Genomic DNA, 27,441 nt, shown 5'->3' with positions numbered 1-27,441 from the left:
CCTTCTTTGTCGGGACAGCCTCTCAAATGTACCTGTCTTTGCTAATCCGATAGATGATGCGTGGGATCTTGTAGTTTTGCTTTGCTTTTCTCTCCTCTGTGCGAGGCTGAGCCCTTTCTCGAATACGCTGTTTGCAGTTTCCTCCCTGGGAACCTCTGTCTCCTCTGCCCATTGCTCGCATAGGGTGTTGGTCTTTTTCTACTTTATATTTTAGGGACATTTTGCCCTTTGTGATTTGAGCTGCAGATATTGTTCCAGCTTTTAGTTCTTCTTTTTACTGTGGTTAATGCTGGGTTTGGCCAAGTGGATTTGGAAAATGTAAATAAATTTTATAATTTTTTCCCCAGAATTATCCGCCTAAGGTCACATGCTGTGTGGGAGGGGGCCACAGAGTTTAGGACCACACTTGTCTTCTTTCCAGTCTGGTCTTCTTTCTACTGATGGTCTCCCCCAGGCTCCCCAGCCCCCCAAACCTTCCCCTTTTCATGCCCCTGACACTTTATAGTGAGGTCCTAGAAGATGCTGGAGTTTCCCATTGCTCTATACTGGGTTGGCAAACTATGCACGGTGGACCAAATTCAGCCTCCAGACTGTTTTTGGGTGCCTGTGAGCTAAGGATAGTTTTCAAATTTTTAAATGGCTAAGAAAAATTTTAAGAAGAAGAATATTTTGTGACACGTGGAATTATAGGAAATTCACATTTTGGTGTCCATAAATAAAGTTGTATTAGTACACAGTCACACTTACTGGTTTACGTATCACCTGGTCCTGCTTTTGTGCTGCAGCAGCAGAGTTGAGTAGTTGTAACAGACGCTATGGCCCACAAAGCTGAAAATATTATTTTTAGAAATACCATTTACAGAAGGAGTTTGCAGCCCCTGCTGTATACTAGAGTTTCTCAAACTGTGTTCCGTGAAGAGTCATGATCAGTTAAGTGCAAGAAATGCTAGGTTGGATAAACTAAACGGGTTTCACTGCAGGACTTATCAGAGCCTTTATTTTGCTGATGTCCATTGTGAATCTCCTGATAGGGTATACAGCATAGAAGAATTCCAAACTTATTTGGCAATAGAATCATTCAACTCTTGCTTGTCCTTAAAAGCCCCTGTGGAACACAGTGGAGATGAGGCACAGATGAGGCTAAGGGAGACTTGATTGACCTTTTCAGAGTGACCATTTCGCTGAACTTGTGGGTATTGGCTTGACCTGCCAACTTGATCCAATGGGTCACGTGCTCCTTTATCCTGCCTGCCTTTCTGGCTCAGCGTGGCACAGGTTTGGTTTTTCTCTTAAGTGACACTCAACCCAGGCCTGCCATCCCCTTTCTCCCCCACAGTCAGGGCCTTTGTCCCCCTTTTGCCTCTAGCGTCTGCTCCCCCCCAACCCGTGGCTGACGCTCAGTGTTTATTGACGTGGCACAGCCTGATGGTTACTTGGGCTTGGGCTCAGGAGCTGGCCAGACTCCCCAGGTTCAAGTCCCAGCTCTGCTGTTTCTAGCCACATGACGCAGGGTGAGTCACTTAATGTCCCTCATCTGGAAAATGGGGTTAATAATAGTTTCCACCTCCCCGGGTGGTTGCAAAGGATTAGATGAGCTCATGCAAGTGAAGAGCTTAATTGCTTAGCGTGTGGCAGCTGCTAAGCACAAAGTAAGTGCTTTCTGCCATAGTCTCATGTGATCCTCACCGTTACCAGCGGGGTAGATGCTATCATTAACATCCCCAAGGGACAGGTGACGAAACTGGGGCCCCTGAGAGGTGCTGAGGCCTGGGGACCCCTCTCCAGCCAGGAGGAGCGTAGCCTAGTGGCCGCAGGATGCTGCCTAGAGCCAGGGTAAGGCTTAGACACCATGCCCCAGACTTGAGGCCCCATCTCCTCCCCTCCTAAGTGGGGCCCTGGGGGCTGGGCATGGATGCCGCCGCCCTGAGACCCGGCCTGTCCAGGTGCTGTGCACGCCGACGCAGCAAGTTTAAGCTGGTTGCCTGGGTCAGGGAAGGCTCACCCACCCAGACCGTCAGGGAGGAGGAAGGTATTCAATGGCCAACTGAGGGTATGAGTTTTTGCATCTTTGGGGGGATGAGATACGAAGCAAGTGAGCCCAGCATTTCTGAGACCACAGGCTCCTGGCTGGGAACTCGTTTCCCTCCATGGTGTTTCTCCCACGTGTTGTCCATCACAGTCCCCCTGGGTGGCACGTTGAGCATACAGATTCCCGGGCTCCACCCCCAGACCCACTGATGGCGATTCCCCAGGGATGGGCCCAAGAATCTGCCTTTTCTCACAGGCTCCTTCTAACTTGGGGTCTGGCCCAGTGATAACACTCCGCCCCATGTTTTGGGGTACCCTGTTTATAAGATGGTGCCTGGGCTGGCCAACTCCATTCAGCTCTAAACCTGGGTCAGAACCTTTTCACGTTGGATGCCTACACAGGTGAAAGACCAGCAAGGCCTGCTGGGGAGTCCGTGGACTCTGGGGTGCATTTGATGGGCCGGCTGATGCCCACATACTGTGTGCCAGCCCTGTGTTGCCTGTAGGGACAGCCTGGCCCCTGCCCTGGGACCACCTACTAGCATTAACATAAACTCCTACAGCACCTAGAGAAGACGGGGTTTCAGGGCGTGGCACCCGTGCCCAGCTCCCAGTGCCCCGCCTGGGAGGGGAGGAGATGGGGCACTGAGTCGGGGTGCAGCATCTTGCAGCCACTGGGCACCTGCCAGAATCCGGGGCCTCAGTTTCCCCACCCGTACAATGGGCATGTTGATGACAGTAATTCGGACCAGCTTGCTTAGTGAGGCACAGACGTCACAGACCCTCTCTCCTGATGTTTGGTGCGGCGTGAGGTGAGCCCCGGCTCACCGGATCTCCACACGCTGCCTGAGACCACCCAGGAAGCGCGTGTCTGTCCCCTCTTCCTCCAGCTGTGGCCCTCCTGTTGGTCGCCCCTCGGAGCGGAGCGGAGCGGTGCAGCTGAGGCCTCCGCCAGCCGGCGAGCCTGTGTGGGGAGAAGCCCATAAACTCCCCGGGCACCTGGGGCTCGTCAGGAGCCCAGTAGGGAGCCTCGTCTCATCTCCGAGGACAGGACGCCGCGGGAAGGAGGGCTGGCGTCTGCTGTCTTTCCTTGTACAGAGGACAAGAGGAGAGGCAGCCCCTCCACCTCCCAAGCCACACAGGCTGCGCCCCCCTGAACCCCCAGGGCAGTGGGAGAGGGGAGAAGAGGCACCCTGAACAGAGGGGACCTGACACCAGTGTGGAGGGCTCGCCAGCTGGCAAGGGGGCTGTGTAGGCGTCGCTGGTGAGAGCTGCGCCCTCGCTGCCGGCCAGGCCCCGTGCTCAGTTCTGGTCCGGGACCAGAGTGGGGGCATTCTGGCGGCTCCTGCACCGACTCCAGCGCCCGATAGCCTGACGCTCCGCGGGGCGGCCTCGTGTGATCTGGGACGGCTGGTCCAGCCTCCTGATGCCTTGTCCCTTCATCTGTTCCTCGGGCATAATTATGGCTGGGAGGAAGAAAAGAGTGAATTCATGTAAAAGTGCTGAGCCCTGGGCCGGCACCCTGTCCACGCTCGTGAGTGTTAGATATTATTATTGCTGTTATCGATGTGTTTAATTCTCACAGTGACCCTGCCCAGGTAGCACGTTTGTTGTGGCCAGCATCTTACAGATGAGGAGACAGAGGCCGAGAAGGCCAAGCAACTTGACTAAAGTTACTCTGCTCCCAGGGTAGACCTGGGCGTGGCTTCAGATTCTGACTCCAGACTTGCTCGTTGCAGGAAAGCCTTCGAGGAATGTGGTCACCAGCGGCCACACCTTGAGGGGCCGTGTGTAATTAACAGGCCCCTGCTGGGTGCACGGCTGGGCCATCCAGACAGAGAGCCTGGGACCCTATAGCATCCTGGTTTCTGCCTGGCTCTTCTCTCCACATCCCCTTTCCTGCGAAGAGGGTTTGAAAAAGGACCCGGAAGACAGTGGGCTTCCCACAGGGCTAACTGGAGGAGCCAGCGTCACAGAAGTGGCCGGGGGGTCCTCCCTGCATTCAGAAATGTTAAAACTTGGTTTATGACCATCTTGATATAACGATGAATATAATCCTGGCTGGATTAAAAATGAAAACATTTTCTCCAACACTAAAAAGTTCATGTTTTTTCTTCTGATTTTAAGAGACACTATAACGTTTTCCCAGGTCCCTAAAAGTGCTGTGGGTCTGGCCGTGGTGCCTGACGGATCCCAGCCTGCAGAGCAATGCTGAACCCTCCCAGCCCCCGCACCTGGTGGTCAGAACCGGCTTCCTACCGTCAAGAGCCTTTTGCCCATGTTGAAAGCACTCAACAAACATTCACTCAACAAACATTTGTGTGGAGCTATGATGGACCTGGGACTGTTGCAGGCACCGGGGCTACGGCTTGGATAGGACAAGGCTTGTGCTCACATTCTCATAGGAAGAGGCAGACCGTGAAGGGACCATATGCTGAAGGTCAGGGATGAGGCCATGAAGACAAGTTCTGAGGTTCCGAGGATGGCTCCGGAGGGCTTCCTGCACACTGTGTTCCTGGTGCCGCTGTCCGTCCCAAAGCGGCGGGGAGGTGAAGACTGCTTTGGGCTGGAGACTCCATTGTCTTTGCAGATACAGAAGCACCTAGTCCTTTGTTCCCAAGGCGAGGACTCCAACATCTTGTCCTCGTTGACAGGGTCCCCCTCCTCTCCCTTGTCCATGGAAGAAATCACTTGACGGCTCAGGAGGCCCGCGGTGTCGATCAGCCCTGGCTCTCTGACCCAAGAAGACGACCTGGGGGCCTCGCTTCCCCCCTCACACTCCCTTGCTGGGGGCCTCCAGCCGCTGCTCGACACCCCCGGAGCTCCAAGACCAGGAGGGCCCCTTCTTCTCCCTCCAGAAGGGCAGCTACAGGCACATCCTGGACGTCTGCATGCAAAGAGGGCCTCGGGCTTCTCTCCGGGGCCCGCGAGAGCACATATCACTGTTCTTGATCATCCCAGATGGGATCAGATGGGATTGTGAGGCATTTAAAGGATTGAGGGCGTATGCCGTGCAAGCGTGATGCCGGCCGCAGCAGCTGAGGACGGGACCCGGGGGCGAGCCTTCGCCCGCGGAGGCTGCGGAGACTAAGCTCCATAAAGCCGAGGTTGGCGAGCGATCCCGCCCACGGCGCAGCTGGCTCCCAGGTGCCTTTGCCCTTGCGGTTGCTTCACATCCTGTTCGTCCAGAAGCCGAAGCAAGAGAGCAAAGAAGAGGCCCTGGTGACGCAGAGGCTGGGATGGGACCTTCCAGGGCCGGTGGGCAGTGGCAGCTGTGGTGGCCTTGGGTAACTGGGCCAGGCGGATGTCACAAGTATTAACTGCGTTCTCACTTGTCACTCAGGCCTCGGTCCATCAGGAGAAGTGGCTGGAATTAATGTGTTTTGCACAATTAAGGAGGAACATTCTTATGCCGTGGGCCTCCTAGGGGCACCCGATGGCTCTAGCCCTGGAAAACACAGAGACCACAAGAAAACCAAGATGCCACCCTCTCCTGGGCGAGTTACATCCCCTCCTTCCCTAAGAGGCCCCATGTGTGCTCCCTGGCTGCTCCGGGGCTCTTCTGGACTGGGCATGCTCTTTCTGCCCGGGCCACCCAGGCCTGCCAGTGGTGGCCCGATGCACTGGCTCGACCCTGTCCTCAGCTCAACTTCCCAGAGTCCTATCTCCACACCCCTGCCCACCTGGTTCGCCTCTGGGAAGGGCCTCCCCTCAGAGCCTCGGTGGAGCCTTCCTACCCCTGGAGGCCCCCGTAGGCTGCCCACATTCATGCCTGGGCAATCTCTCCTTTCTGCATTTCCATCCACCTTCCCTCGGCAAAGGTTTGGGGGTCAAGTTCGTAGCCTCGAGCCAGCTTTCCCCGTCTGTAAATGTGGGGCCAGTAGTCCTGCCCGAGAGCAGTGCAGGGGGTGGGCTCCGCACAGTGCCTGGTACAGAGCACACACTCAGTAATCTTCGCTGTGAACCAACAACGGGCAGAACCCTCTCTGCAAGGAATACGTTCATTGGCAAATAATAGATAGTAAAGGCATCTTATCTCATCGGGACGCTTTATGGCTTTCTTTACAAGTCTAGAATTCAGTGGATCTGGGGCTGGTTAGAGCAGAGGTCAGCAAACGCCTTCTCTAAAGTGCCACATAGTAAAGGCTTTAGCTTCGCGGGTCAGACACTCTCTGGCCAGGTTCCTCATCTCGACCGTTAAAGCGGACAGTACATATGTGCACGGGTGTTCAAAGCTCTGTTGCAGTAAAGCTTCTTTGTTAACTTTTTATCTTATATTGGAGTATAGTTGATTAACAATGTTGTGTTGGTGTCAGGTGTACAGCAGAGTGATTCAGTTATATACATAACATGTATCTATTCTTTTTCAAATTCTTTTCCCATTTAGGTTGTTACATAATATTGAGCAGAGTTCCCCGTGTTACGCAGTAGGTCCTTGTTGGTTATCTGTTTTCAATACAGCAGTGTGTACATGTCAATCCCAAACTCCCTCCCCCGCCCCACCCCATAACTGTAAGTTCATTCTCTAAGTCTGTGAGTCTGTTTCTGTTTTGTAAATAAGTTCATTTGTATCTTCTTCTTCTTTTTCTTTTTTGATTCCGCATATTTCTCTTTCTCTGGAGAGAAAGAGAAATGTCCAATAAAACTTTATTTGCAAAAGCAGGCGGTGGGCTGGATTTGGCCCACGGGCTGTTGTTATCAACACCTGGTTGGAGTGTGAACAGCAGGCAGGGCTTCTCCCCCCGCCCCCGTCTTGCGTGTCTGGAGACTCACCTTAGCGCCGCCGGCAGGTGGCTGTCTCCACGTGCCCAAGCCTGGAGGAGGGGAGCAGGGGCCGGATGAAGGCTGTTCTCTGCCTCTTTAGGAGGAGGCTGCAGCACCCATCCTAGAAGGAGCGGCACAGGAGGCTGGGAAGGGTCTCCTTTGCAGCCTGCTTCGGTGGAGGAGGGCCAGGCAGGACGGGGCTGGGCACGGTGGCGGGCGCGCTCCTGGGGTCGGACCTTCCCGGCTCAGCTCTGCAGCCTCCCCGGTCTCTCCAGATGGCAGGCGGGTTGATTCCAGCACCGACGGACACCTCGAGTGTGCGAAGACTGTGGGGAATAGGCCACACCAAGGATTTCACCTCTGCTTCACGTCACAGAAATGAAAGGGTAGGTCCACACAGAAACCTGTACGGGAACGTCTGTCATGATGTTCATGCTTACGCACACTGGAAGCAGCCCGGGTGTCCTTCGGCAGGTGACTGGGTCACCAAACTTCGTGCATCCACACTGTGGACCGTGAAACATGCAGCACCGCGAGTGAATCCCAAAGACACGCGGGTTGAAATAAGCCGACGACAAAGACTGTGCGTCCATGTATATGAAATGTCTAGAAAATGCGAAGCTGTAGGGATTAGAACAGGTCAGTCGTTGAGAGTCCGGGAGTCGGGGAGGGGGTGATGGAGAAAGCAGGGTTTCTCCCCCGCGGCACTGTCGGCGTGCTCTGTGTGTGTGTCGGGACGGGGTGCGTCCTGTGCACTGTACGATGTTTAGCAGCATCTCTGGCCTCCACCCGCTTGATGCCAGTAGCACCCCTGCCCCAAGTTGCGAAAACCAAAAATGTCTCCAGACGTTGCCAGTGTCCCCTGGGGTGGAGGGGGGGGCGGGCTCACCCCTGGTTGGATGCACTGAGGTAAAGCAGCACGAGTGAGTTCTTTGGGACGCAGGAGCTGCTCTGTATCCTGAGAGAAGTGGTGCTAACATGAACCTACGCACGCATTAAAACGGACAGATCTGGACACCAAATAAAAGTCAATTTTACTAGATGTTAATTTGAAAACTAAGATTTAAGAAAAGCCAGAAAACAGGAACAGAAGCAAAGCACTCACTCTGCTAGAGGCAAAGCCATGAATCCTAAGGATGAAGAAATCAGCAGAGTCGTTACCTGCTTGTTGGGTGGGCCAGAGACCCCATCATGGTTGCTACAGTGTAGCAGGGTCAGTTACCATCACAGGCCAGGAAAGGCTTTCTGTCCTGACTTAAGGGGCACCTCTTGGCAGATAAAATACAGATGCACGCTTAAATTTGAATGTCAGATAAACAACAAATAATTGCTTAATATAAGTTTGTCCCACGTATTGCAAATGTTATTCATTTATCTGAAATTCAAACTTAACTGGGCATCCAGTATTTTTATTTGCAAAATCGGATAATCCCATCCTTGGGCAAACCTTCAGGGTTTTTTTAACCTATTAATCCTTGTCTATAATATAAATCTTTTTCGAAGATACAGACCTCTGTTCAAATATTACGCGTATCTTTTCTTCCTGCCTAGATGAATGAATTCACCCACCTCAGCCCCTCTGCCTGATACGTTTGGCCTGGCTCCCTATTCAGTGTGGCTTGCTCTGGAGGTTTAAATACAAATAATCAAAACAAATACTTGCAAGTGCTAAGTGAAGCCTTTATATTGTAACAGCATAAAATGAAAAGGAATTCCTCTCTCAGCTAACCCACACGTCTTCTCTCCCAGTGTAACCTTTCTCTGCCCTTTGTGGGAGTATTAAAACAGAAATAAACTTTCTGTATATACATATCCACATCTGTTGGTATACGCTTCAAATTTCTTTTCTCCCACGTGGAATCACACTGTATCATGTTCTGCCCCTCACTTGGCAGCCCTCCCTTCTGTCCGTCCCACAAGAGCCTGGACCTGTCTTGTCCCCGTGGTAACCCCCAGGGCGCAGAGCTTTGCTGGGCCCGGGGCGTGTGAGCCAGGAATATTCGTAAATCGATGAGTGAATTGTTTAGGTGGCTGGGTGGTACTTCATGCCCGCACGCCCTCATTTAATTATCCTGTCGTAACAAAGCACCACATTGTCTGTGGGTTGCGCAGCGAAAACCTTGACCACAGTAACGTATCTTCGCATGTCTCTGCTGCCTGCCTTACTTCAGGAAGGGTTTATGTAACACCTGGCTCTCGACCTGGGACGTTTTGCCTCCCAGGGACACTTGGCAAGGTCGGGAAACATTTGGGGGTGCATTTTGGGGAGCAGCCAGGGACGCTGCTGCACATCCTACAGTGCCCACGACGGCGCCCCAGAGGATCATCAACCCAAACGCCCAGTGCCCGGTGGAGAGGCCGGCTGTGTTTGTGATCGCCTGCTTGGCGAACGTGCTTTGGGCCCCATCTTAGAGCTCTCACCTGTGCAGGGACGGTGGGTGAAGGGGACCATCCCTGCCCTGAGTTGCTGAGCCTTTGGAGGAAGGTGACGGGGCCTTTGGAGGAAGGTGACGGGGCAGGGCCCCGAGAGGCCGCCCTGAGCGTTACGGGGGTCCAGAGGAGGGTGTGGTGGGATGGGGCTGGTTTCTGGACCTCCACATGGCTTTCTCTCTCCCCACCCTATCTGTTCGCCACACACCAGTCCCAGGGGGCCTCTCATCACAGAACTCTGGCCACGTCCCCCTGCCAGACCTAGAACATGAACCGAGGCCCCGCGTGACCCGGCCCCTGACCGGGGCCCCCTTGCCCCTGAGCGCATCTCCCTCTCTGGTCAGCTCCTGGGGGCTGTCACCCCGCACCTGGCACGGTGCCTGGCACACAGAGGGGGCTTCATGAATCGTTGTTGACTGAACTGCTAAATGGATAAACAAGTTGTTTGTTCAAGCCTGGGACGGAAGAGAATGAGGCAAAGGGATTTCCAGACGCGAGGCCCCTCTGCAGCCGCAAGACACGAGATCAACATGTGTTTCATTGACGAGGGAAGATGCCCACAGTACGTTGCCCCCAACCCAGGTTTATGTGAATCAGCAGGGACACACATCTCAGTTATGAGGAATTGCACACACGTGTTTCCGTGTGTCTATACGTGCATGACGGGAATGGCTTCATGGGTGTGTGACCCGCACAGGACCCTGTACTAGGACCCCATGCTGGGTTTGATGCTCTGCTGTCTCCGTCTTGCGATTTTTAATAACATTAGGTCAAGGGGTCCTGCATTTCCACTTTGCACTGGGACCCGCAGATGCTGCAGCCAGTCCTGGTGCCCGGGGATGGCTGGGAGGTCAGTGCATCTTCTAGAACCCCAAATGGGCTGTGAACAGCAGGGCCCACTCTCTTCTCTGCAGTTTGCTCCGGTTGCAGACACCAGGCAGAGTTTTTATAACCCTCCCACCCCAAGAGGAAGCCAGGGGGATGAACTCAGTTCAGGGTCCTTCTTCCCACATTCTTCCAAATGACCGTGGTCGCATAGTTGACCTTTCAAGGAATACCAGGGAGGTGAAGACCAGCCTGGGAGAAAGCTGTCTCCTCTCCACCTCCAGGTGGCTCTTTGAGATGCGGTCCTGGGCCAGGGGAACCTCCGAGCTCACATGCAGCTCCCACCCTGTGTTGGGGAACCTTGACCCCTTTTTAGCACATGGGGCAGCCCAGGACACGCTGGTGTGAAGCTGAGAGCTCAGACTTTGGCTTCCAGCAGAACAGGGTTCGAATACTGGCTCCACCACTGACCCGCTGCAAGGCCTTTATCGCGGGAGCCTGTTCCTCTTTGACAAGTGACATCACGATGTCTGCCCCGTGGGGCCGTGGAGGGGGCTGGCTGGGCTGTGAGCTCTCGGCCCACTGTTGGCACAGGAGACGTTTGTTCATTTAGTAAACGGTCACCAGGAGCCCACGAGTGCCGGGCACTATGACGGACATCCTTACACTGTTTTATTAGCAAAAACTATCCCCCGGGGTTTGGTTGATGGGTCATTCCTACTCCTGTTTTTTTTTTTTTGTAATTTATGTACTTCAAAAGTTAAGATATAGTTCACATACATGGACTTCACCATCTTAAAGTGTACCGTCTAGTACTTTTTAGTACATTCGCCGTGTTGTGCAGCCATCCCACTAAACAATGCCAGAACATTTCCGTCATCCCCAGAAGAGACTTGCTATCCATTAGCGCTCCCCCCATGCCCTGCCTTCTCCTGGGCCCTGGCAGCCACTAATCTACTTTCTGTTTCCGTGGATTTACCTGTTCTGGAAATCATACAACATGGGATGTTTGGTGACTGGTTTCTTTCACGTAGCGTAATGTCTTCAGAGTTCATACATGTCGTACCGTGGATCCGTACTTCATTTCTTTTTCTGGAGAATAATATTCCATTGTACGGATACACCGTGTTTTGTTTATCCACTCATTAGCTAATGAAACCGTTAGCTAATGGACACGTTCTGGCTATTATGAATAATGCTGCTGTGAGCACTTGCGAACCTATGTTTTTAGTTCTCTTGGGTATGTACTTAGGGGTGGAATTGCTGGGTCGAATGAGAGCTCTCCGTTTAACTCTCTGAGGAATTGCCAAACCGTCTTCCAACACATCTGTCGCGTTTTTCTAACCCCACCAGCAGTGTAAGAGGGTTCCACTCTCTCCACATCCTCAACAATACTTACCTTTTGTCTGCCTTTATTTTAGCCATTTCAGTGGGAGCGAAGTGATATTTCACTGTAGTTTTCCGTATCGCTGTTTTTTGTTGAAGGTGAATGTCTGTTGTGGTGACAGTCAGTTTTACCTTGAAAGCTCTCATCTTTTCTCATACTTGGTGATAGAAGGGGAATGATCCGTACCTGCCCTGTGAGTGCCTGCTCTCTGCCAGGCCCAAGATGGCTTGCTACCCTGTTCCCTAGTTCTCCAGCCTCTGAAAAAGGGGCAAGGATGACCCTAAAATGGCAACTTGGACTGAACAATCAAAGGGGTTTATTCGTTTGGCTGGCCGGGGCAAGAATTCAGCTTCAGGAATGGTGTGATCCAGTGGCTCGGTGATACCACCAGAGATCACGTGTCTGTTTGTCTCTCTGCTCTTCCCTCCAGCAGGTCAGCCCCATTTGGAAATGTGGTCTACTTGCGGTTGCCAGATGGTAGCTGTTTCTGGGACTCTCTCCATCCCTCCTCCCTCAATCCTGTCCAGGGAAAGAGAGGGCTGCTCTGGACTTGGAAACTTCTAGGATACCTGTGCTCCATTCATTGACTAAATTGGGTCACGTGCCCACTCCTGAACCAGTCGCTGTAGCTGGAGGGTTGGTTGCCGCGTATAAGGCCGCAGGTCCTGCCCTCTATAGCCAGGCTGGAGTCACTCTAAGGCACGGCTGCCTAAATAAAAATTGGGTTGGGTAGAAAAAAAGAGGGCATGGGTGAGACAGATGGCATCATCCCCATTTCACAGATGAGGAAATGGAGGCCCCGGCACGTGACTTCCCCTCTCAGCCCACACAGGCTGGTCAGCGGCAGATGTGGGTTTCAACCCCCTGGAGACCCTCTTCTTTCCTTTCTGTCTGCCCATTTCTCAGCTGAGGCTGTGCGTCCCTGGACGTGGCTGTCCTGACAGTGGCCAGAGAGAGCCAGACACCCGCCCTCAGATGCCCAGCGACTGCCCCCAGGGCTTGGGTTTACTGGATCTGGAACGGGATCAGGTTTTCAGGGAGGCATTTTTATTTTGCCCTAAAAGCCTTCCGGGGGGGACGCAATTCCTAAGGGCTCGGCTTTAATGGTTTCTTTTATAGAATCATTCAAATTATAGATGGGTGAACTCGAGGAAACCCCACTAAAGAATGCAGGAAAGCCGGCATTAAAAGCGACTAAGGTAAAGTAGTGGTGAGTGGAAGAGCTCCCTCTTTAAACATTTGTTGTTAAACAGCCAGAGAGAACCCCCGATGCTGGTCTGGTCCTTGGGAGGCTGGGTTTCGGGACATCTGGCCCATCTGGAAGGCTCCAGGTGAAGCCGATTCCAGATGTGGACGGGCCCAGGGCCTTCAGAAGCACTGCTTTCGCTGACCTCTGACTCTTCTCCCCCAACTTGCAGGCACCGTATTTGTTGTGGTTAAGCAGCCTCACCTGGGTTCAGATTCAGCTTCCCTGCTTCCAAGCTGGGTGTCCTCGGGCAAGTTATTCAGCCTCTCTGAGCTGTTTTGTCATGAGTGAGATGGGCTTTCTTTGTCCTCTTGCTTGACCTTCCTTTGGAATACTTATCACCACCAGATGTGATGTTAAGTATATACTGGCCAATGGTCTCATCGTTGCCGGAGCTGGTAGCCTGTTCTAGGCCCCCGTCACACTCGACCCGCCCGCAGAGCACAGGACACTATGACTGCTTCATCCGCCTTCTTCCCCAGAATCCAGAGCCCCACATCCTCCCGGCATCCCCCTTCCTCCTGTTCAAGCTTCTTCCAGATCCTTCCCCGTCGGGCACTCGTGCACAGCCTCTGCCGCATTCCCCGGATCTCTCGGGTGGAGACGGGGCATCTGGGCTCGGTCCTCACGTTGCTTGTCCAGCTACACGCTCTCCCCGGGGTGCAGTCTCCACTCCGGCCTGGACCGCTGCCCTTAGCTGGTGGTTAGCACTTCCGGCGTGCAGAGCTCTGCTGGGAGGAGCATCTGTGTTGAGTGGCAGAGGTGGGGCGTGAACCCAGGAAGGCGGGCCCCGGGCCAGAGCACGTCTTGGCTCCAAGGCTGTCTCTCCCCCTAGATCAGGAGCCAGGCCTGGGCTGGGATGTCCTGCTGTCCCCTGCCCGTTTTCCTCGTGCGTCCGGTGGGGATTTCAGAGAGGAGCTGCTCAGTCGCACTGTTTTGTCCTCTGTCCTCCACTTCCCAGGTCTTCTCCCCACCCCTACCCTCCGCCTTGGTTTCCCCACCTCCTGAAGGGTACTTGGGGCCTCCCTGTACATTTGTATCACAATTTCCTGTGAATCTGTAATTATTCCAAAACAAGACACTGAAAATAAAATAAATTCTAAAGATGAACTTCAAAATGAACCATCGAGGGTCTGAGGGTTTCCGGCCGCCTCTGCCCTCACTGCCCCCCGTCCAGTGCCTGTCACGTCTTCCTGCGCTATTCCGTCGCCCCTGCCCGGACTCGCACTTCCAGCCTCGCCCCCTGCAGTTCAGTCTCCAGCAGTGGCCTGGGTTGGTCTTTTACAAACAATTGCAGCTGCCCACTCCCCAGCCGAACACCCCGTGGTTTCCACTCATGCAGACAGGGTGTGTGTCCTGGACTCAAAGCAGCACAGCTTTATTCTGCCACGGCCAGGAGGCTGCAAGTCCAAAACCAAGGTGTCCTGAGCCACACTCCTTCCAAAGGCGCCAGGGAAGAGTCCTTCCTGGCCTCTTCCAGCTTCTGGTGGCCGTCGGTGTTCCTTGGGCTCTGTCTTCACAAGGCTGCCGTGTGTGTGTGTGTGTGTGTGTGTGTGTGTGTGCGCGCGCGCGTGCATCTCCGTGTCTTCACGTGACCTTCTAAGGACACCAGTCATTGGATTAGGAACCACGTTAATCCAGTATGATCTTAACTAATTACATCTACAAAGATGCTATTTTCAAATAAGGTCGCATCCTGAGGTTCTGGGTGGACATGAAGTTGTGGGAGTAAACGGAATAAAGGCAAAGGGCTCGCTGATGCCCCCAGGGCCCTGCGTTGCTTCTGCCCCCTGCTGTGCCCACCATTTTTGCCCTGAACTCCCCCGGCCCTCTCACCCTTAGTCTCTGCTCCAAGAGGAGGCCAATTTTCTCACTGCGCCCCCGCCACCTCCGGGCCTTTGCCTTTGCACTGCCCGCTTCCCTGACATGTGGCTCCCTCCCTCGCTGTTACCCACCTCTCTGCTCAAGAGGTCCCTCCGCGCAGAAGGTGGCAGTCACTGGGGCTGCTTGTGACTGTTCCCACCCACCTGGGCACCAAGCGGGACTGACCCCACCCTTTGAATTTAGGTGGATCGCATGACCTGATTTGGCCAATGAGATGCGAGTGGAACTTCCACCAGCTGGAGTCCTTCTGCAGACATCAGCGTCCTACCCCTCCCCTGCTCCGTTTGTCTCCACACACGTATCACCACGGGCTCCCTGCCCTGCGTGTTTCCTGGCCGCCTTCCCCACCAGTGGGCGCACCCAGGGGCCAGGGAGTTTTCTCTCTGTGGTTCCCACCGTGTTCCAAGCTTCTAAAGCAACCTGGCTAGGGTCAGAGCTGAGGCCACACTTGCGATGGACAAGTGGTGGGCGCGCGGATGGATCGCGAGCCTCGGATGAAACGGAGTCTGTGCAGCCTTTCCCACTAACCGCCTCTCCTGTAACCGCTCCTCTGTGCATTTGACTCCTTCCTGTCTAGGGCAGAGCATCAACCCCAAGTTGGCAGGCCTGATCGGGCGGCAGGGGCCCCAGAACAAGCAGCCCTTCATGGTGGCCTTCTTCAAGGCCACCGAGGTCCACCTCCGCAGCACCCGTTCCACGGGGGGCAAGCAGCGCAGCCAGAACCGCTCCAAGACACCCAAGAACCAGGAAGCCCTGCGGGTGGCCAACGTCGCAGGTACGCCTGGGGGCGGGAGGGTTAACACGTGGACACCCGCCCCCCCGCCCTCGAGGAGCCCACAGGGGGCCCCCTGTGGGACCCCAGCTGGGGTGGGACTCAGAATCCACGCATGTGCTTGACAGATGGTTCTGGAACCAATGCAGCAGGAAGCACAGCCCACAGAATCCCTTCCACCCCAGAGCTCACCGTCTTCCGGGTATAAATTGTGTCATAAATTCATTTCGAAATGCAAGTAGCAAAACATGAGTGTAACAAGATGCCAATCATGTAAATTTCTAAGCGGCCGAAGCAATAGCTCCAAATAAATAGAGGGAGGGAGGCCGCTGCCGGGGAGCGGGGAGGAGGAAAAGGGGGGAGTGTGCTGCATCTTTAGTTTTATTTCTTCAAGTGAAAAACAGTTGAAACTCATGGCAAATTTTAACACTTGTTGAATACGGCCGGTACGATTTTCCTGTGGAGCCGTCCCGGCTCTGGGTTCATCGTGAGCTGGGAGAGGCCTGGGGCTGGTCGGAGGAAGCGTGGAAGGGAGACATGGGGGGTGTTTAGAAGGGTGATGGCGAGGTGGGAAAGCGGCCGCCACCCTCAGATTCACTTATATTGTCAATGGCTTCTTCTGCCTTACCTGGACAATTTTGAAATTTCTGTTCATTTTCCTTTTCGAGGAAAAAGAAAATTACAGTTACTGCGGTTGGTGACGTTTTCGAGAGCAGGGCATCCTGCTGGGTGGGTACTAGTGGGTACGTGTGGCTTCAGAGCTTGTGTGCAGAGCTTTTGAATCGAAAAGGATCTTTAGATTCTTTTCTGGCAGGTGCATCCGTTATTCTTTAGGCTGCTCCGAGGGAATCTGTGATCCCCCAAATCAAAGCCCAACTGAATCTCTTCATTTGTATTAGGAGCCTCCTCTGCGCTGGGCTCCTGGGGGCTGGGATTCACCAGTGAAAGCCCAGCCGTGGTGCAGAGATGATTCAGGATGGGCAGGAGGCGGCCATCATTCACAGCCACACTGACACCAGGCCCGGGAGTTGGAACGTGGTGACGAGGGACTCTTGAGGGGGTGGTTCAGAGAAGACTTGCCAGCTGAGAGCTCCGAGGCGAGCTGGTGCCCCAGGGGCCAGGCCCGGTGGGCAGGAGGCCAGCGCTGCAGGCAGTGGGACCTGCAGGTGGAGGGAGTTTTCGGGGCAGCTCTGGGAGGGAGGGTGGAGGGGGGCAGGCCATGTGGCTGGGCTGGGGAATGAGCACGGTCAAGTGTCCTCTCGGGAGCCACATCTTGAGTTTGAACTTCATCCAAAGCAAATTTGGAAGCCTTTGCAGAGTTTCCAGCTATGATTCGGGGTGGGGTTGATAAGAAGCTCATTCTGGCTGCTCTGAGAATGCTGGGGAGCAGGGCGGGGCACTCAGGGAGGGTTGGAATAGGAAGATTTATGAGAGGCTTTTCTATATCAATCAGGCAGGAAGGGCTAGCAAACGTCATCCCCGCGGAGACTCCCGTGGCTCGGAGGTCTGTCAGGTGTAACGGTCTAACCGAGGTAGTGAAAGGGGAGGGACTGGTCTCAAAATCTTAAAATTGGACACTCAGCTTCCCCCACTGCGTCCTCTGGTGAGGACCCCCATCAAGTCTGCACTTACATAACCCCACAGGACGGAGCTCTCACTATCTCATGTGGCAGCTGTTCTACCTTGCCTGGGATCCACTTCCTTGCTCTGGATTTCTGCTTCCTGGCCCTGTTTGAAGTTCACCTAAACGCTGCCTGGGAGTTTAATTTTAAAAGAATACCGAAGCCTGGGCCCCACTGCAGGCTTAGTAAACCAGAATCTCTGAGTGTGTGTTTGTACACACATGCCCGGTTGAAGTGCTTTGCCTCCTGTGATGAGTTGGGAATCCTGCTGCAGGGCCACATGAGTACAATCCTCTCTGCTGTGGCAGCCCTTGTGTGCTAGAGAGACACGTCCTGCAGGCCAGCCCCACCCCGCAAAGGCCTTCCGCTGCTCTTCAGACCGTGTGGTTTGGGGCGAGAAACTGGGTCCCTCGCCTCCCTTCCACTTGCCTCTCACCCACGACTGGACCCAACTCCCTAGTCATTAGCCATTTTCACCAGATGACCCACGGGGGTGGGAGCTGAGTCCCAGCCCCGGTTGTAACTTCTCAGGTGCTCTGGCCGGGTTTGCGGAGGTGGGTGAGCAGTTGCCTCTCCACTCCTGCTTGCCTGCTGCTGCGGCCTGGGATGGGTGGGCAGGACAGGAGGAACAGGGGAACTAGGATTCTACTTCTTGAGCATCTCTTTTCTTCCCTTTCCTCGTCTTTCTGCTAGTAAGAGGTCAGAGTGAAATAGGAGTTCCAACCACTTCTTCCTGGAGCAGCCACGTTCCAAGGAGGCCTGAAGGACCCAGGTGTCTGAGGTCCCTGATGGCAGGGCCAGGGCCCACCCCGTACTGATATGCCCACAACTAGCTTCATGAGCTGCTCTTGTCCTTGGTCTGTTGGGCCTTGGGCTTCAACATGAAGCCACGTATCATTGCTTTGTTTTCAGACAGGGCTGGGAAAAGTGGCAGTAAGGTCCCTGCTCGCCCTTCCTCTGCTCATGGCAGACATTGCTAATCAATCCTGGCACATTCTTCTCACTGAGCCCACACAAAGCTTCAGATCCTTCTTTACTCAGGGCAACAAACAGCCAGCAGTGTTGGCCCTCCACACACAGCTTCTTTGCCACATCCCTGGCCTAGGCTAACGTGCTCAGACCTTTGTCTTGTTCAGGTTGCTTCACACAACATCACTGGGCTGAGGGCTACTCCCCCCCTCTCCCCTCTACCTTCTGCCTCCCTACAAGGAAGGAGGGGAAGAAGGCTTGGGGGGTGGCCGCCTGGGGCCACAGGCATGGCCACAGCAATGGAGGCCTTCCTGGATTTCCACTCAGTGTCTGTGTCTTCCATATGGCACAGTGAATGGTCCAGAAGTTTCCTGGGCTCGCCTCTGATGGTTCCCTTGAGCTTGACCTTTGTATATCAGTGACCACCTGGCCCTCCAGCAGCCCTAGTACCCCTGCAGCTGGTTTTCTCTATCTCAAGGCCCTCAGGCTAGGTCCCAAAGTGGGGAAGGGGGGCCCAGGACTCCCCATTCCTGCTCCATCCTCCCTAACCTCCCCACCCCCCAGCCGTGGAGCTCAATCCAGCGAAGCAGACCTCCCCCCTGCACGCCGCCGGCCGCTGACCCCAGCGCTGCCTCCTCATTCCTGGAAGGCTCTAGTGTCTGCTGCCCGTCCCTCTGCCAACCGCCACTCCTGTCCTGGTTCTTGCCGACTTCCTAACCCTTCTCTCCATCCTGCTCCGTCCTCATCCTGGGACCTCCTCCCTTGGATTCCTCCCTGGCCCGCCCTCTCACTTCCTTTCGTTCTTAAACGAAGAACATCACCTCCTCGGAAGGCCTTGGTTAGCGCCCATGGCACAGACCCCTCAGCCCGCCCTTCCCGTCCTCCTCTCCTCCCTTAGTTCCTCCACGGCGCTCATCTAGATGGAATGGAATTGGTGTTTCCTCATTTGGTCATTATCTGCCTCTCGCTGGAGGATAAGCCCCTCAGTGGCAGGGCTTTGTTTTGTTCACACTTGTAGCTCCACTGCCCAAAACAGCATCTGCAAATCTGCAGACATTAACAATTTGTATGAATGAATGAATGACATACCAGGCCCCAAGGTAATGAGGGCCCGAGATACCCGAAGGTGGCTGTTCCCACCCCACCCCCAGTCCTGGCCCCCCTCACTGAGATCCTCTCACTGGTCCTGAGTGTCTCCTAGGAGCCAGGATCCCTCCTAGAAAGACACATGCAATTCTGTCATCATCAATTGTGTCCTTTCCTCATTGGTTTGTACATTTTAAAAAATTGCTCTTCTGAACTCTAGATATAAAGATACATGTACAGTTGGGGATATTCAAAAAAGCTGGTAGGAAGCCCCTGGGAAGTTTTAGGCAGAGGAGAGACAGGTCGTGGTTAAGAAAAAAAATGAATCCCTCTAGCTTCTGGGTTCAGGGGAGGTTGTGCAGTGGCAGCTGTGTGTGTGTGTGTGTGTGTGTGTGTCAGAGACAGACAGAGACAGAGAGAGACATAGACACAAAGAGAGAGATAAACAGATTTCTACATGTTTACAAGGGCTCAATTCCTAACCCAAAGTTCCTACAAACTTTACATACTTCTGGAAAACCCCAGTGCATCATTTTCGTTCCTCAGAGAAACCTCAGTATTGTTTTTCTGGCAGGTCAGTGGGGCTTGACTTTTCGCCCTGTCATTTCTTCTCGATGGTGGGGTTTGTCCCAGGCCCTGTCCGTGTCTCCTGCTGCCCGCTCCTCGGGGCTGAGCATCGTGAGGTGGGCGGGCCTCACAAAGTGAGGTTGAGTGGAAGCAACCGCTCCGAGCAGGCTCCTGCAGCCAGCGTGTGGGATGTGGACGGAGATGGACTCCCACACGGAATCCATGCAGACGTCCACATCCAAACAAGAGAAAACAGTGTCCACAGAAGGATCCAGAGAGAGCTGTGAGCTAAGACTGCGTGAGAGAGACGGGGGCGTGGGTACCTCCCTTACAGAGGCCGTTTGCTGGGGATGGAAATGAGTTTTGAGGCTACAGGTGCTTGAACGGCTTCTGTGTCAGGAAGGTCACCCTCCAGCTTTCAGAGTTTGCTGGGATCACACCACTGTCTTAGACTGAGGAAACTCTAATCTGTGTGTATTTCCTTTTCCTCCCCCCGGTGCCGCTCCTCAGAAAACAGCAGCAGCGACCAGAGGCAGGCCTGTAAGAAGCACGAGCTGTATGTCAGCTTCCGGGACCTGGGCTGGCAGGTAAGGGCGGCGGTGGCTGGTTCGGCCCCGGATGTGTGAGGCCTCCAGTGTGGGCTCCCCCGGTGGTGGGGCTGGGTCCCGCATGTGCAGTGAGCCGTGTTTCTCATCTCTTGAGACTCCAGTATCGCGTCCTAACTAGAGGCTCTAGGGACGCCCCATGAAACCCAAGAGCAGAAACACGGTTGAGACTCAAGCTAGAACCAGAAACCCAAACACTGTGGACCCTGAACCTCATTCTCCACGTGAACCCCATTTGCATCCTGCACTGGCTGCTTCCCTCAGACGTGGCCGAGTCCGTGAGCTGGAATCCAGCTGCCTGGAGGACGGGCTACCCCCCTCTGCCCTGTCTGCTTCTCCCTCCCCCGTCTGTGATTCCAGTTCCCAGAGAAGGTGCTGATTGGCCCAGCTCGGGTCAGGTGCTTGTTCCTGAACCAATCAGCTGTTTCAGGGCTGGGGTCATGTCCTAGGACTGTGGCTGCCCCTCTGGAATCATTTGACTGGAGCAGGGCAGGGGATGAATCCTAGAAAAAGAGTATCTCAACTATTTATGAGTATCTATGACGTTCTGGGCCCTTTTCTAGGCACTAGAGGTGCAGCCCTGGGCATAGCAATGTGCCTGCCCTCACGGAGCCCAAATTTCCCTGGAAAGGGTGTTGTCATCGTAGGGTCCTCAGGGCCGCTGCTTTTGTCGTTCTCCCTTCAGCGAGCTTGTAGTTCAGTGGGAGGGTCCAGATTCTTCCCAGGTCATCATGTCCTCAGATACACCCCCAGGGCACTTGTGCACACAGCCGGCCTGGAGTCCTCCTGTGATTTTGTCCTCACTCTCAGGACAGCACCCGTGGTCTAAGAGGCGCAGGCCGTGCTGGCGTCCTAGAGCGGGAACAGAGCCCCAGATGCACTCGAGTCCCTGAGGGGTGTATGTGTTGCTAACCCGACCCCGTGCGTCCTTGACAGAGTCGCACACGTGTACCAGGCACTGTGCTGGGTCGGCTATACTGTCATGTCTCTCCTGGGTGGGTGAAGTGAGGCCTGGAGGCTTTGTTTAAAGCAAACCGCCCACGGGTTACCACCTAGCAGGGCTGAGGTTGGTGCCACCCTAATCACCCCTCTCTGTGCCACCTTCCGATGAAGAGCAAGCGTTCATTCTGGGCTCAGCCCAGCCCCCGGTGGTCTTTCCCTCACTCTGCAGTCTGTTGGGACCATGGAAGGCTGCCTCTGTAGGAGCCCAAGCTGCACAGGAGGAGGTGGGCCGTGCCTTTGACCTCTGGGAGCTTCGGAGTCTGGCCCACAGGAGGAATGTTTCGGCCTAGAGGGCAGGACCCTGCGGCTCCCACTTTCCACGTGGTTCTGAACCCGCCCCCCGCCTCGTCCTCCGCTCTCTCCCGCAGGACTGGATCATAGCGCCCGAAGGCTATGCCGCCTACTACTGCGAGGGGGAGTGCGCCTTCCCTCTGAACTCCTACATGAACGCCACCAACCACGCCATCGTGCAGACACTGGTGAGTGGCCTGCGCGCCGGCTGGGGTGTGGGCAGCTGGGGGAGCAGGGCCACCACATCCCGCCTCGTGCTCCTCCGAGCTGGGGCCACAGCAGGTCTCTGGCCAAGACCACGTCATGGCTTTCAGGAGCCCAGGGCACTTTTGCTTTCGTGGGCCCTACCTCCATAAAACAAGACTAGAAATTATAGTTAATAACATGTATTATAATCTTCGTGTATGTCTTCAACCCTAGAGTGCATTTATTTCTCCTGATTTTAGAAGCAGTTAGAACAGTTTCGTGGGCTCCTAAAGGTATCGTGGGTAAAGGCCACTGTGCGTAACGGCGGGCGCCCTGGCCCTGCCTCCGTCAGGCGACCGCTGTTCCTGGTTGTCAACATTCACATCCACAGGCCCTGCAACGTCTGGTCTTCCTCCAGGTCGGGTAGGCTTGAGGGCTCATCCCCTCCCAGAGCTCGTGGCTTTGCCTCCTGGCCTTGAACTCTGTGGTTCAGCCATTCAAGGGTGTTTGTTGAGCATCTACTACATGTAGACCCTGCGCTGACAGCTGGGGACGCTGCAGGGAACAGCATACAGGGAACATCACAGACGTGGTCCCTGCACTCAGAGCCTCATTTTCCAGGCAGGGAAACAGTCAAGTGAACAAATGCGGGAACTTCAGGGAGAACAGAGAGGGGAACGACAGGAAGGTAGCAAACAGGACAATAGGGTAGAGAGATGGGGGGCAGCCATGGGGCTCTTTGAACTTTCACGGGGTCATTGGAGGATTCAGTGTGATGATGCAATTAAAGCTCTTAACGGGGTATCCAGCACAGAGGACACTCAACAGATGTTATTTTTACTACTTTACCAACAACAAGAGTGATACGAGTTAGAGACTTTGTTCTTTAGCTTAGAAGCTGAGGCTCAGAGACGTTGTTTATCTTCCTCCTTGCTGTGAACATGATCTGGGCCTTCCCTGACAACTGGTCATCCTCTCTGGCTTGAATGCTTCTAGTGATAGAGAGCTCACTACCCAGGCCCATCTCCTCTGTACCACGGGTCTGTCTGTTGCAGAGCTCTGTGCTTCTTTTGCTTAGTAACCTGCCTCCCTCTTCCCTGTCCCTGCCCCGTGTGTTACTTCTCGCTCCCCTGTTCCGTTTATTCGGATTAGGCTCTGCCCTTTGAGGGAAGGCCTCTTTTTTGAAGCATTGCTTTGCCAGGACCCCCGCTCCCACAGCAGTAAACTCTGAAGCCCTATTCAGGACTGAAGGTCTTCAGGCTGGAAGTGAAGAGTCACCCCAGCCTGCTCCTTGGCCTGAACTTGTCCCCCGTGCCAGTGTCCCCCTGTTCTGTCCTGCTCCGAGGACCAGAGTGACGGGGGTGTCTCCCAGGCTGCCAGGAGCACACCTCCACCCTTCTTTGAGCCCTGCCCACGGAGCAGAAGCCCGGCCGCCCTGTGACACTCTCTCCATCTGCAATTCACCAGAAAGCTCTGGGATCAGAATGAGTCCTTTGATTATTCTGAAACGAAGGTCATGTTTGAAAAGGAGGTGAATCCCTGCTTTCTAGAGAGTCCTAATGAAATACAGAGGAAGTGAGCTAACATCTGGGATTTGCTTTCACATTATTCAAGGATGGAGGAGATGGGGGAAGGTTTAGATTTGTAAGGTTTGAGATTAAACATAAAAAACAGTTTAAAAAGCACGCTGACCTACGTGGGAGGTCATAGACTGGGGCTTGGGGGCAGAGGGTCATCCACAGGGTTTCCGGTTGGCCTACGTGGTGTGTTGGAAACCTGGAAGTTTCTCATAAAAACAAAACAGGACTGACAGCTGGCCTGAGCACTCGGCACATCCGATCGCACTGGCTTTGGGCAGCTTGTGTCCATCTCCCTTTGGTTTGCCCCGGTCCTCACCGTCCCCTATGGTCTGACTCCTGGCCCAGTTTGGTCATCCGTGGCGCTTGCATGGCCGCTGCCGACGTTTGAATTAGTTTGTCCCCGAGCCCCACCACCTGTAAGGTGCGTAGGCGCCCACGAGCCAGACGGAACAATAAACCTGGGCAACTGGCTGACTCCTTTCCTCGTTCTTACCTCTGGACCTTCTCCTTTCTTGTGGACGTCCACCCAAGGGTTTGCCCAAATTCTTTGCCTCTCGTTTTTATTGCTTAAGATGCAGAACAGTCTAATATGGTCTAGACTCACACCATCCAATACAGTGACCACTTCTGTGTGGTGCCTCTTCAGTGAGTACTTGAAACGTGGCCAGTCTGAATCGAGATGTTTTGCAACTACAAAATACACACTGGGTTTTGAAGACTTAGTATAAAAAAAATGTAAAATATCGCATTAATGATTCCTTATGCTAAGTATACGTTGAAATGATAATTTTTTGAAATCTGGGATTAGAGTAAACATACTGTTTAATTTCACCTCTTTCTTTTTCACCTTTTAAAATGTAGCTACTAGGACGTTTTAAATTACACATGTGGTTTGCGTGATAGTTTTCTTGGACAGGACAGGTCTGGCCCAGAGGTTGGCAACCTTTTTCTGGAAAGGGCCAGATAGTAAATATTTTCAGCCTCGAGAGCGGAAAGTCTGTGCCGCACCTCTTCACCACAGATGCTGTGTAATGCAGAAGCAGAAGCAGCCACAGATGACGTGTAGATGAATGGGCGTGGCCTGTGCCAATAAAACTTTATTCATAAAAGCAGGCGGTGGAGCAGGGATCGGCCTGCAGGCCAACCCTCGTCTAGCCCAGTGGTTCTCCACTTGGGGCAGTTTTGCCTCCCAGGGGATATTTGACAATGTCTGGAGACATTTTTAGTTGTCACGGTGCGGGGGTGGGGTGGAGTGCCTCCGAATTCTAGTGGGTGTAGCCCAGGGATGCCGTCAGACATCCTACCGTGCACAGGACAGCCCCACATCCTGGCCCCAAGTGTCTTCCTAGCCATGTGCTGGGTGACCCTCTATGCTTTGGTTCTCTCATCTGTGAATCAAGAATAATCCCAGAACTGAGTTAGTTACCCAGCAAGCGCTTAGAACTGGGAGTGACCGGTGAGTGTCACCTGCGGGGCACTTTTGTCCAAGCAGCACCTGTTCCTTTAGGAATACTGAGGCCAGGGAGGAGCGACTCACCGGCTCTCACCACTGCCGCCGTTTTGGTGTGTGTTCCAGGTGCACTTCATCAACCCGGAAACGGTGCCCAAGCCTTGCTGCGCGCCCACGCAGCTCAACGCCATTTCCGTGCTCTACTTCGATGACAGTTCCAACGTCATCCTGAAGAAATACAGAAACATGGTCGTCCGGGCCTGTGGTTGCCACTAGCCCCTCCTGGAAGTCAGACGCTTCGGGGCCACGTTTCTCCAGATCCTGGGCCCCTCGCCGCCCAGCGTCTCCCACCACCTCGGCGAGGAGCCCGCAGCCCAGCTGCCTTTCGCGAGGCCTTCCCGTCCCCCTCTCCAGCTGCAGCGCTGTAGGAGCGTTAAGGAATCTGAGAGGCAGATGGCTTTTGATCCGTTTTTCGTTGGCATCCTACAGACAAGATCCTACAAGCTGCTGCAGGCAAAACCTAACAGGGAAAACATATACCAAGAAAAATTGCTGGGCCCCGATCGCTGGCTGTGAAGTCTCAGCTATGCACCGACTCGTTCCCAGGGGTAATGATGACACCCTTCAGCCCGGCCACCAGCAGCGGGGGGAAGGGGCCGCGGCCAGGGGTGGGCACGTTCGTCTCTGTGCGAGAGGGAGACTAACGCGGAAGTCCCTGTAATAAATGTCACAATAAAACGAATGAATGAAAATGGTTAGGATGGTAGAGATATATTTTCCTAAACAATTTATCCCCATTTCTTGGTTTACTCTGATTTCATAAACAGAAGCTGTGGCCGGCGGAGGGAGGGGAGGCCCCCTCTCCGTGCCATTCCGGTTTCATTCTGAGGCTTGCTGAGGCCCACTGTTTACGTAAACTCACCCAGAAGCCAAGAGTTGGCCAGCAGGGGAGAGGGAAATTTTCTGCTTGGAGTTGACCTTGAAGAATAAATAGGTTCCATCATTCAGCTGAGTGCGTGGTGGCAGAAATTAAAACAGGCACGTGAAGCACCGGCAGACGCCTGGAATTGGTTTTCCAACACTTCCCATGGTAGGAAGTGAGGGAGGGTTGGCAGATGGAGGCGGACAGCTCAGGACAGAACTTGCAGCTTGATCCTGAGTTCCGGCCACCATAGCCCTACTTTCAGAAGCACGCTAGCCTTCAACAGGGGTGGGTGGGCAGGGGGACCGTCAGTCCCCCAAGCCAGCTCCTCCGTTGGTCATCGATAGCAGCGTCCTGGAGTCTGGGCTCTGATGAGGGCCTCCGTGGTCACCTCTTTTCGTTCGCAGACCCGTTTTTGAGGACTCTGCGCAAGAATCGGCCCCTTGACGTAAGGGAAAGGTGACACAGTGGGAGGTCTGCTGGATGCAGGGTGTGCAGATGTGAATCTCAAACAGAAGCCTCCAGAAGCTGTCGTGAGAGTGTCCTGACTCGAAGGTGCCATTTCTGACGCAGCTCTTGGCGTGAGCCCCCCTTGCCTTAGCCGGTGGGTCCCCTAAATGGCGTGCACCCAGCCTCCAGCTGCAGTGCAGCCTTGGAGACGACCAGGCTCTCTGTGAACAGAGAACAGGGTTATCCCGGTGAGGCCTGTGGCCCCTGGGATCTGGTCTAGTGGGAAACTGCTTCTCCATGTTGATTGAGTTGGTTCCTGGAAACACAGGGACGCTGTTTTCATTTTCTTTTATGTTTTCTTCTTCAGTAGCTTGGGCTGCAGCCTTCACTCTGCCTGGTCAATGGGGAAGAGTCGGTGTTTTTGTTACATTTTGTTTTGTCTGTTGACAGATCTGGGGGTTTTGCTGTGATTCCCTCTTGGTGCAAGTTTTGTCACCACGTATACCCCAGCCGACATCTGGCTCGCATCATTTGTACACTGAAGCATGTAAATAGTTGTTACTAAACAAAGAAATTATTTATGTCCGTCTGAAGCTCATTTTAGACCCTCTCCAATCCCTTGTTCAGGACGATGAGCTTACTCGCTTCCCTCCAACCTGTTTATTTTCTTATTTAAGACTATTTATTAATGGTCAGACCGATGTACCTTCAGCCGTTGCATAGAGCAGTCCTCAGAGAAAATGCTGTATAAATAGACAAAATAAAAAGGGTTCTGGTTTCGGGCCTGTGTATGTCTGTGTTGTTTTTTCTCTCAGCGCCTGGATATCGGAGTTCTCTTGGTGCGCTGAGAACTCTTTGCCTTGGCCTCCACCATTAACACGCTGTTTATCATTCAGGCCCTGGGGAGAGAGGGACGCTCGTCAATATTTGATGCAGCTGTGCGGGGCTCCGGGCAGGAGAGATGGAACCAAACAACAAATGTGAATTTGGTAGGCTCGACTACAAAGATCCTTGATTGAATTACAGTGCAGCTGTCAGCAGCTGTTTCAAAGAGGCAGGGGGTAAATTAGCTGTGTTTACTGCTAACATAGTTGAAAGATTTAGTCATCCCAATAAAATAGAGGCACAAGAAAGAAAAAGAAATAGTCGTGGGGGTAGGGGGAGTGTACACCCAAAACTTTAAAGCAGCACGGACCCCGGAGCCAACGCTGTCCAGCGCAAATTTATTTCGGCGGCTCGGGGACTGCTGCTGGCTCCCGGCTTGAGCCATAGGTGGCCCACAGCAGGCCCGGTGAAGGGAGCCAGGGGCCCGCTGTGCATGCAGGGGCATGCGGCCGTGCAGCGTGGAGCAGCGTCTTGGGTCCCTTTCCGCTTT

At 54.0% G+C, this 27,441-nt stretch overlaps 1 protein-coding gene across 7 annotated transcripts in view; it reads left to right on the top strand.

The window, feature by feature from the left end:
- The window catches only part of BMP7 (bone morphogenetic protein 7), an 89,794-nt gene extending 62,937 nt beyond the window's left edge, over positions 1–26,857 (top strand). For 2 of the 7 annotated variants that reach the window (XM_073793119.1, XM_033841263.2), the window contains exons 4-5: positions 15,142–15,339; positions 16,236–20,084. In XM_073793119.1, the coding sequence (XP_073649220.1) occupies positions 15,142–15,339; positions 16,236–16,281 (244 nt within the window). In that variant the 3' untranslated portion in view covers positions 16,282–20,084. The other 5 variants (XM_019943882.3, XM_019943881.3, XM_033841262.2 and 2 more) reach the window with 5 other exon arrangements.
- Positions 26,858–27,441: the final 584 nt, after the last annotated feature.

This window comes from Tursiops truncatus, chromosome 15, assembly GCF_011762595.2.
Source record: "Tursiops truncatus isolate mTurTru1 chromosome 15, mTurTru1.mat.Y, whole genome shotgun sequence".
Classification (NCBI taxonomy): Eukaryota; Metazoa; Chordata; class Mammalia; order Artiodactyla; family Delphinidae; genus Tursiops; species Tursiops truncatus.
Note: the sequence above shows the minus strand (reverse complement) of the source record. Positions and strands in the feature narration are given on the sequence as shown.